General features: G+C 55.3%; 1 protein-coding gene across 2 annotated transcripts; it reads left to right on the top strand.

Moving 5' to 3' along the window:
* The first annotated feature begins 1,086 nt into the window (after nt 1-1,086).
* Nucleotides 1,087-10,271, top strand: CHRNB2 (cholinergic receptor nicotinic beta 2 subunit). 2 transcript variants are annotated; one of them, XM_044448615.1, is made up of 5 exons: nt 1,087-1,131; nt 3,133-3,177; nt 4,523-4,632; nt 6,493-7,525; nt 9,568-10,271. In XM_044448615.1, exons 1-5 carry the CDS (start codon nt 1,102-1,104, stop codon nt 9,736-9,738), a joined length of 1,389 nt encoding a protein of 462 aa, XP_044304550.1. In that variant the 5' UTR covers nt 1,087-1,101; the 3' UTR covers nt 9,739-10,271. The 2 variants fall into 2 exon arrangements, with proteins under 2 accessions (XP_044304550.1, XP_044304551.1); XM_044448616.1 differs by lacking the exon at nt 1,087-1,131 and having other exon boundaries at nt 3,085-3,177.
* The last annotated feature ends 501 nt before the right edge of the window (nt 10,272-10,772 follow it).

Raw genomic sequence — 10,772 nt, 5'->3', positions numbered from 1 at the left:
CTAACCCTAACCCTACCCTGGTGCACACCCCTAACCCTAATATAGGGCTATTTAAATAAAAAATTTCAACCTAATATAGGGCTCAAGTTCCACTGAAAGTAAGGCGATTTTGAAAAAGCCTTCCTTGAGTCGCTTTTTCTGCACAGCTCATCATTCCTGCCCATCCTAAACACATTCCAGCATTCAAAACCATGCCAGGACAGCTTGCTTTCCTAACCCTATTCCTGTTATTGTAAACCTTTTAGAAACCAAGTGCCCAAACTGCAACCCAGAACCCATTTATTTATCACAAAGTGCCAACAGTGCAATAAAACCTGAACACTCAGTTTTTCGTTCAGAAAAAACAACTCACGGCCAGTCCAAGCAAATACATATATACATATATATCTCCTTGGCAGCGCACTGAGCGGCCATGCGAAAGCTCAGACGCGTCACGGCTCGAGACGTCATTGCCTGGCGCCGCTACTCCTTTCCGGGCGTGTGCATGGCCCCTGTGTGCGCTGCCATCCGATGCTCGGCTGCAGAGGCCACGCAGCTGCGACTTGGCTCACGCACCGGCAGAGAGGGCTCTGCGTGCCAGCCGTGGCACATGTGCCCTAGGTCCGCCACCACTGCTCTAGGGCCTTCTCTCTGGTGTCGCTCTGCCCCCCAGTCTTTAAAGATCCCCTTGTTTTCCCAGTCCAGCATTAATGTTACCGAAAGACACTTCAGTATCCTACCCCTAGAGGCTCTTAGTGGGTAAGGCGGACCACATGCGCCAAGGGGAGGTTTTTCGGGCCCAAGCCACAAAAAGCTTTAAAGGTCATTGTGCACATCAAGGCCTGCCTCTTGGCACATGCTGGCAACTGGTGCACAGCTCTGCCCAGTGCAGAGACCCTTGGGGGGGGGGAGAGGGGGCATGCAGGGATGGGAGCCTTGCCCTGTGGGGCCGGACAGCTTGGTGCTCGCTTGACCCCCTCTCTTTCGCCCCCGCCCCACCCCGCAGGGAGCCTGGGCACCGACACCGAGGAGCGGCTGGTGGAGCACCTCCTGGACCCCTCGCGGTACAACAAGCTGATCCGCCCGGCCACCAACGGCTCCGAGCTGGTCACCGTGCAGCTGATGGTGTCGCTGGCCCAGCTCATCAGCGTGGTACGTCCGCCTTAGCGCAGGCCGTGGGGGGGGGGTCCCGCAGCCTCTGCTCCCACCGATGGGTGACACCCGCCTCCTCCAACCGGGGCCCTTCAGGCGTCGCTAGGGCTGCCTCTGCCCGCAGCCCCGCCAGGGCAGCGGCTGATGGGAGCTGCGGTGCCGCTTAGCAGAGGCACCCACCAGGAAGGCATGATGGGGCGCCTGCAAGGGCGCAGGAACCAGGGCCCGCTCCTGCTGTTCCCCATCGCGCCCGCCGCTTCCCCCACTTCTCGCCCGGCGGGAAAGCGCAGGAGGCGCGTGGCTTCCTGGCTCCGTCTCTGCCCGGCCGGCAAGCCGGTGGCAGCCACAACGAGGAAGAGGAGGAGGAGGAGGAGGAGCCGGCGCTGGGCGCCAGGCTTGGCGAGGCAGCTCTTCCCAACTGCCCGTTGCAGGAAAGCAGAGAAAGGCCCTCGCAGTTCCTTCCCGTGCCCGAACCTCCCGCACCCCGAGAGGCCTACCTGATCCGCTGGGCCTGCGCCTTGCACGCAGCGGGTTTGGGGGCACGCAAGGGGGGCCCGGACCTGCCCGGCTACGGTGCCCGCTCGGCCACCAGCGAGTCTCCCCAGGTCTCAGAGGGCTTTGCGGAGCACCGGCCTCCCGGACTGGCCGCCAGCAAAAGCCCTCCGGATTGGGCCCAGCGCTCGGATCTTGCTTAAAGTGGTACTCGAGAGACCCGGCTTCGTGGCCCGGCCCATGTGCCACGGCTGGCCCAGCCCTTCCATTGCATGTATGCTTGAAACACGCGCGCATGTTGCACTCGAGTGCTTTTTCCATGCTTATAAGAACGAAGGGCAGACGCACCGAGCAACCTCTCGCCCGTCTCCTCAGAAGTAAGCCCCATTATATCCAAGCGGGCCTGCTCCCAGGTAATTGTGCAGCCTGCAAAGGATGACACCCTTAACTACCACTTTGTTGAAGAATGGGTCATTTCAGGTTGTTGCTTTAAAGAAAGATACAAGACACAATCCTGCAGAGGTTTAGCCAGGGGCATGCTGGGAGTTGTAGGCCTTTTGCAGCCTAGAAGTATCGTTGCGCAGAAGGGGAGAAACGCCTACAACTCCCAGCATTCCCTAGCCAAGCTTTTCTGGCCGGAGGATTACGGAAATAGCAGGACCCCCCCCCCCCATTTACATATGGCTCAGTGGTTCAGCTCCCCCCGAGACCTCATTTTTATTTGTGCCTTGACTGCAACTCGCCATTGCCTGGTTCTGCATATAGACATTTGTCGCTTGCAGTGGAAAATATTTTGAGATGGAGAGAAACCAACGGAAGACACGGAGCAAGTTTCGATCAAATGCAATTGGATACAGCCGCCTTGCATGAGGCGAACTAATCCTGCTTCCCCCAAGATGTCTTTGGACGCAATCCTTTGCATTTTGGATGGGGAATTAAGCCCCAAAACTCCACCGTGGCTTGTTTTCTGCATAAACCTGCGCATGATTGCAACCTTAACGCTATCAAAATATTTAAACGAACAAAATGAGAAGGACGCAACTACGTATTAAAATTGGCACAAGCCGGGTCTGCTGCCTTATTTCCCTCTTGTTCTGTGGCACTCCAGACTTAAGAAAAACTCATTTGTCACTGTTTAGCAATATCACAGTTTACAGAAACTGAGAACAGCAAAGGAGGGATCAGAGATCTGTTGCAATCCGACACTCTTGCACGCTTTCTTCAATCAGGCACATTTCAGATGTTTTTCACTTCAGTTCCCAACATCCCCAGCCAGCAGGAGCAATGACCAGGCCTGCTGGGAATTGCAGTCCAAAACATCTAGAAGGCACCAGACCAGGGAAGGCTGGCACATAAAAATATTTAAGAATGGCCCTTCTCTTTGTCTGGACGGCCATCCACTTGCTTAACTTTGTGGGCTAATTGCAAAGTCTTTCAACAGATGGATAGAAAAGATCTAGTCCTTGGGGGGGCATTTGTAATCTTTTTTTCCTTTGCTTTTGTCTGCAGCACGAGAGAGAGCAGATCATGACGACCAACGTATGGCTAACGCAGGTGAGATACAGCCCCCCCCTTTTATTGAGTGGGACGGTGTAACTTGGTGTCCTGCAACCGCAGCGGGTTGGACTAGATGACCTTCATGGACCCTTCCAACTGTACCATTCTATGATTCCTCTATGCACTTACCCATATTTTATTTATTTTTAGCTTTGGCAGCTGGGCAAGCCTGGAATTGGAAATAGGCCCCTCCCCTTAGTTAAAGCACAGCATAATTAGCTCACGGGATGCTTTGGGCCTGTCACTGGCTCTCAGCCCAATCTACCTGACAGGGGTTGCTATGATAAAATGTAGCTATTTAATTCGCCTTGGCTTCCTCACGAAAGGACATAAGATAGACAACAAATGCAATATAATAATTATTGGAAAGGCTTGCAAACCAGATGGACTGCTCCTCACTCATTTGGGACATCCTTCAACTTTTAGGAGAGCTACTAGATGGTCTAGAAATGCACTAAATTAGAAATTTCTGCTAGTGTTTAGCCAAAATTGGCTTGTTTTCTGGTTCAGCCAGGGTTCCTCACTTCAGTTCAGAACATATTTAAGAGGAAAGGTGATATACGATTTATTGAACTCAGTGATGAAAGATGGATGCAGAAAATAAACAAGCAAAGGAAGATGAAACTCCCCTTCTCTTCTTGGCTGTATCGGGTCCCGGGATAGGCCAGGAGATACTCAGGGAGTCTCCAAATCAGCTGGCTGAGCAAACTGTGATTTCTTCTCGAGCCGAAAACTTAGCGAGGCTCTTGCTATGGATTTTATGAAGTTCTTCTGCCCCAGTACGCGGCAGGCACACGCTCCCCCCCCCCCCCAGCCTTGCCTTCCCGCAAGCAAAGCTGCTTCCGTAAGGCTTCTGTTTCACTCTTACAGCAAAAGCAGCTCTTCTCTAAGAAAATACTGGGAGGGCCGACCCAAGACTGTGATCTCCAGTGCAGTTCCTGAAGGCCGTAAGGAAGGCTCTTATTCCTTACGGAATAAGTTTGGCTCCGAAAAACAATCCTGGGTTTCGGACACTGGGAGTGTTCACTACCTGTCGGATCTCAATCACTCACTTGCCATTCTTCTGGTACCACCCAAAACTTTCCACTTGTGGGTCCCAGTCCTCTTGTAAGCCGTCCAGAGACGACGTGTATGGGACGGGATAAAAATACCCTAACCTGGAGCCCCAGAGGCTCTTCAGTGGGACAGCCGTTCAGCATGGCTCCCCTTTCGACAGGGACGGTGTTGTCTACCCTTCAAGAGTTCCAGTAGGGTGAAGGGAAGACCAAGTGGGAAAAGGTGGGGCTGGGAGGGGAGTCAAAGTTGCGCTCGGCACCTGACTGGCCTGCTCTGACCCTCCAAGGAGTGGGAAGACTATCGCCTCACGTGGAACCCGGAGGAATTCGACGACATGAAGAAGGTGCGGCTGCCATCCAAGCACATCTGGCTCCCGGACGTTGTGCTGTACAACAAGTAGGTGCCCCGGAGGGGCTCTTGATCCTTGCAGCCCTGGGAGCAGAGAGAGGCAGGCTGGTGCATGCCTGGGACTGCAGTGCCCATCAGCCCCAGCCAGCACTGCCAAGGGTCGGTGGGGAGGGGGAGTGCGACATGGGTGTTTTGGGGCACAGGAAGCAGTCCTATCCCTTAGAAACATAAAAAGTCAGAAGGGGTCTCCTGGCCATCTAGTCTGACCCCTGGCTCCAGCAGGCTCCGCTCACGACATGCCCACCACGTGCACGTCCAGCCTATCCTTGAACACCCTCACCGATGGGGCCTCCACCACCTCCCGGGGGAGCCCATTCCACACCCTGGGGGGGCTGGGAAATGCTGGAAACAGTAGGGCTTTTGCTGTCTTGACACAGCTTGGATTGTGCTCACGCCAAGGTCTGGAATGTGCCGGGTGCCACACTGGCTGTGGATTTTGAGATCCGTGGCCCAACGCTTCCAGATGTCCCCGGGCTGGGGTAAAGTCTGGTCCCAAACAGGTAGATGGCGTACCCTTGATCTCCAATATGAGTCGGAAGATTATCCACATGGCTTAAAAGCAGGACTTTAAACACCCTGGGTCTCTTCCTAGCTTTTCCCATCCCCCTGTAGCTTCTGCCAGAGGCCGTGGACTCTAGCGCAAGACAGAAAGAGGCGACCGGCACCACCACAAATCGCACTGGCCTGTAAAGGGCCACAAACCTACAGCTTGGCATCCGTGTTGGGCTGATGAGAGGGTGTACCATGGTGTTGAGAGATCCGGGTTCAAGTCCCGCTCAGCCATGGAGCTCACTGGGTGGTTTTGGTCCAGTCACAAACTCTCAGCCCAACCTACCTCGCAGGGTTGTTGTTGTGGGAATAAATGGCAAAGGAGGCGAGACTAAATCACAAAGGAGGAGAGCCTTGAAGGCCACCTTGGTTTCCTTGCAAGAGTGAGAAAGTATAAATGTAATGTAATAAAAAAAATAATAAAATTCCCATCATGTCTGGTCAACCCAGCCAATGGTTCCAGAAGGCTGGAGCAAAATTATATAGATTGCATTTATCATGTCCGTATTAGTGACGGTAATGTTAACATTTATTAGTAATAGCAAAGATATTTTATTAAGAATAGCAATGCTGCTATTTCTTAGTGACCCTATTCCCAGGCCACATACCTCCGATTCCTTCTTCTCGGCCTCATTGGTGGGACGTGATTCAAAGTCTCCAAGGGTCACCCGCAAAAATGGGGTGTACTCTGAACACCCCAGTGTTCCAGGCAGTTTCTCCCCGGATGGAAAATGGAGGGAGTCTGGCCAGATTTGCAAGGAAGGGGAGGCCCAAATCAACAGGATCGAGAGAGGAAGGGCTGGGACCAGAGCGGTACCTCCTGTGACCTCTGGCTCTGGGGTCCATTTAGGCAACGTTTCCATCCCTCCTCTATGGAGCAGCACTTATATCAGTTCCCGTTTTTCCCATTGCAAGGAAGGAAAGTAATCATGGCTATTTCTTATCGATATCAATCTATCCTCATAACAGCCCTGTGAGGTAGGCCAGGCTGAGAGTCGGGCTGGTGCAAAGGCAGCCCCATGGCTGAGTGGCGACTAGAACCCAGGTCTCCTGAGTTCCAGGCCGAAGCTCCAACCCTTGTTGGTTGTTCAGTCGCAAACTCATGCCTGACCCGTCGCGACCCCACGGACAACCCTCCTCCAGGCTCTCCCGGAGCCCACCCAAGCCCACTCCCACCACCCAGGGACGCCATCCGGCCACTGGCTCCCCCTTCGGGCCATCTAAACCCGGGCCACTGCCAGGTTCCACACCTCCAAAGCAGCTACAGCTCGGAGTCACTCCTCCCCCTCCTCTTCCCAGCGCCGACGGGATGTACGAGGTGTCCTTCTACTCCAACGCAGTGGTGTCCTACGACGGCAGCATCTTCTGGCTCCCGCCAGCCATCTACAAGAGCGCCTGCAAAATCGAGGTGAAGCATTTCCCTTTTGACCAGCAGAACTGCACCATGAAATTCCGCTCGTGGACCTACGACCGCACCGAGATCGACCTGGTGCTGAAGAACGAGGTGGCCAGCCTGGACGACTTCACGCCCAGCGGCGAGTGGGACATCATCGCCCTGCCCGGGCGGCGCAACGAGAACCCCAACGACTCCACCTACGTGGACATCACCTACGACTTCATCATCCGCCGGAAGCCGCTCTTCTACACCATCAACCTCATCATCCCGTGCATCCTCATCACGTCCTTGGCCATCCTGGTCTTCTACCTGCCCTCCGACTGCGGCGAGAAGATGACCCTCTGCATCTCCGTGCTGCTGGCCCTCACCGTCTTCCTGCTGCTCATCTCCAAGATCGTGCCGCCCACCTCGCTGGACGTGCCGCTGGTGGGCAAGTACCTGATGTTCACCATGGTGCTGGTGACCTTCTCCATCGTCACCAGCGTCTGCGTCCTGAACGTCCACCACCGCTCGCCCACCACCCACACCATGCCGCCGTGGGTCAAGGTGGTCTTCCTCGACAAGCTGCCCACCCTGCTCTTCATGAAGCAGCCGCGGCAGAACTGTGCCCGGCAGCGGCTGCGGCAGAAGCGCCAGAGCCAGGAGCGGGCCTCCGGGGGCTTCTTCCTGCGGGAGGGGGCCCACTCCTGCACCTGCTATGCCAACCCGTCCACTGTCAAGAAGCTCGGGACAGGGAGTGGAGGCAGCGGTGGAGGAGGAGGAGGGGGAGGAGGAAGGCCCTTTTTGGAAGCGGCGGATGGGCTCAACGGCTACCGGGACAGGCCAGGCCAAACGGCGCCGCCGCCGCCCGGCCACTGCTGCTGCGGACTGGAGGAGGCCGTCGACGGCGTGCGCTTCATCGCTGACCACATGCGGAGCGAAGATGACGACCAAAGCGTGAGTGGCCGGGGCGACGTGCTGGGAAGACCGTGCTGGGGAAGGCGGGACGGGGGAACCGAGCCTCAGGCCAGGGGACACATCGGCAGGCTCCCAGGTGGCTTGCCCCATCCTGCTCCCACGACTCGGCCCTCTTTTGGCTTCTGCGCAGTTCCCCCTTCCCTTCCCTTCCCTTCCCTTCCCTTCCCTTCCCTTCCCTTCCCTTCCCTTCCCTTCCCTTCCCGAGATCAGAATGCCCCTCCCCAGGCTTCCTTCCTGGCAGTCGGAGCTGCAAGCTGCCCGTACTTCCTGGGCCCACCCCCGGTGCCTCTGCCCCACTCGCCCACCCCACTTCAGCCCCTGAATGCCCCTCCAGCACTGAAAGCGATGCTCCGGTTGAAATAAATTCAGTAGCAAGCTTCAGGGTAAGGCCCCAGCCTGCGCCAAGCACGGGGGGCTGGACTGGAGGGCCTCCAGGTCCCTTCCAAAGCGCTAATTCCCTGACTTGCTTGGGAATCACCTTGAGGGCGGATCTGTGGGATGTGATCTGGAGAGAGGGAGGAGAGGCACCCGTGACCCGTGCTGGCCATCTGTGTGTTAAACCTTGCATTGCTTTCTGAAACGGAGCACATGAAGAGGTGAGAGAGAAGCTACCGTAGCGCCGTTGGCCGGAGTCTCTGAAATCCAAGAATTAATTCCTATTAGCATCTGAAGAAGGGCAAGGGGAGGTCATGGGCCTGCCAGGTCCGTATCCCAAAATTGCCAGTCTGTGTCACGGGTGGCCATTTCACACTCAGGGCTTGTCAGTGCTCCCAGGGACATGCAGGCTTCCGCTCTGCCACAGAAGCATGAGTCAGAGAAGTCTATCCTTCGCTGACCCCCCCCAAATCCCCAGTGTGTGGTGTCCGTGTTCTCGAACCGAGCAGCAAAGCTCTGGAATCGATATTTCGCTTCTGCTTGGCTGCGTCCTGATGCTGAAGGTGCATGAAATATTCACGCGCAGGGACACAGTAGGAGAAGACTCTCTTTCGGGGTGTTGGGACGGCAGCCGACAGCGATTGACGCGGCGGTGGGCGTTTCGGCACTGTGAAAATCCACCCCCCGCTCCCCCCACCACACTGTCATCTCCGATCGGACAGCAGTGCGTCATAGCTAGTTCCTTGCATCCTGTCTCTTCCGCGGAAGATGCTCAGAGGACCAGTTCGAAGTGGTCGCCATAGGAACTGAAGATTGGGGAGTGGGGGGGGAGCTGGAACACATGATGGGTGATGTCAACAGTGGGGCTCCGTCCAGTGCGTGTGCTGCGGGGAGGCAGGACAGACCTGGGACCATCCAGGTGTTCTCTGCAGTCATCAGCAGAGATTTCGGAGAGAGGCAGCGTTTGGGAGGGAGGAACAAACAGAACTGCTCCAAAAACGGCCGCAGAAGTGAGACCCCCCAAGGTTGGACTGTGCTGGGTGGTCTCCTGCTCGCCTGGGGGCTGGATGCTTTTGTCCCGTTGGATTTGTGGGCCCCTGGCAGGGGCCGTCTATCGATCGGGGCAGTGTGCGATCACAAGCACAAACACAACGGAAAGGCAAAACGCAGCATTTCACAGCAGAGAACTTCACTTCCGAAGGAAGAGGGAGGTGGAAATGCCTTCGACTTAAGAGAAGCAACGTTCCTAGACTTTATGATTTTTAACAGCAGGAAGGCAAAAAGCCACTTGTTGGCAAGGAAGGAGAACCATCTGTACGAGTCTCTTTCCTGTTTTCCTGGCAAAGGATTTGGCTCTCCTAAGTTAGAACTGTATGCTGTTTGTGGGCATTCTCCTATTTTCTTTTAAATTATATTTGCAGATTCATGGTTCTCAGGAGATGCTCATTTTGTGTAAGCAAAGCTAAGCTGGAATGGGGCCAGTGTCTATTCCCGACCACAAGAGTGAGCAACTGTGAGGGGTTTCGGGGGCATTTTTACCTTCTGGAGGGAGACAAAAAACTTTAAAGCATAGAATACTCACAGAAATGAGTTACCGGGCAGAAAATGCGTTGCCCCGCTCATCTCAGGTGTTTGCTTCCTCCCAGGTGAGCGAGGACTGGAAGTACGTGGCCATGGTGATCGACCGCCTCTTCTTGTGGATCTTCGTCTTCGTCTGTGTCTTCGGTACCATCGGCATGTTTTTGCAGCCGCTCTTCCAAAATTACGCCACCAACTCCCTTCTGCAAATCAACCATGGCGTGCCCAGCTCCAAATAGGGGTTGGGCTGCCCCTCTTCTCTGCCCCCCTGCCCAGAGGAAAGAGAGTGTGAAAGGGACCCCCCGCCCACCCAGTCCTTCTGTGGACACTGCCTCGAAGTGCGACCTAGGAAAAGGAACTCCTTCCATGCCTCCTTGTCTCCCCAGCTCTCTCTTTAGGACCTGGACCACGACCTGCTCAAGGAACAGGGAGCAGACGGAAAGGACGGATTACTGGGATGCATCCCTTGGCTGGGGGGCCGGGGGCCGTGTTGGGCAAAGGCAGAGCACGTGTTTTGTATGCAGAAGGCCAGGGGTCCAGTCCCTGCTCTTACCATTACAAACAAAGGTGATGGGATGGGGGAACATCCGTTCCCCGAGCTCTTCTCTGCTCCTAGGCATTGTAGGTTCTCTTGGACTAGCTGGCCAACTGGCTGGAATTCTCTAAGACTGACAAAAGCTCGCGAGGAAAACATGCTGATCTTCCTTCCAAACAGCTGCAGGGACGGGCCAAGTTTCTGAACAGCCAGGAGAACACATTCAATGTAAGGTCAAGAGAGCAGTGAGTCCTGGGGGGTGGGGGGGACACAAAGGGGTCTTGGTACCACCTCTCCCTCTCCCAGATGCCCTTGGCTTGGGCCAAGAATGGGGTACCAGCTCCCAACTCAGGGAAAAATACACATATATACACATGCCACCTACATATTCAAGGGGAAGTTACGGAACAGAAAGAGCCGATCTCTAGCAGAGTCATTCTGAGGTTTGCACCGCCCTGTGAGGGGTGTCAGCCACTGACTTGCCAACCTTGCGTAGATCTAATCAACGTTCTTCTTCCATGACACAGCAATGCCGAGAACACCTTCCTAGTAGTACGTGCGTGGGCACAGGAGGAGGAAAACGGACCGATGAAACAGGGTGGGGACTTCCACATTTGATGACCACCAGCGGCCTGGGGAGAGAGACCAAGGGGTCCTCCCCGTACAGCCAGGGACTGTGTCTTCCTGCCCCCGAAAACCAATGCTGACACCGCAAAACCAATAAAATAGATCACATCA

Source organism: Varanus komodoensis, unplaced genomic scaffold (assembly GCF_004798865.1).
Source record: "Varanus komodoensis strain SLA01 unplaced genomic scaffold, ASM479886v1 scaffold55, whole genome shotgun sequence".
Classification (NCBI taxonomy): domain Eukaryota; kingdom Metazoa; phylum Chordata; class Lepidosauria; order Squamata; family Varanidae; genus Varanus; species Varanus komodoensis.
Note: the sequence above shows the minus strand (reverse complement) of the source record. Positions and strands in the feature narration are given on the sequence as shown.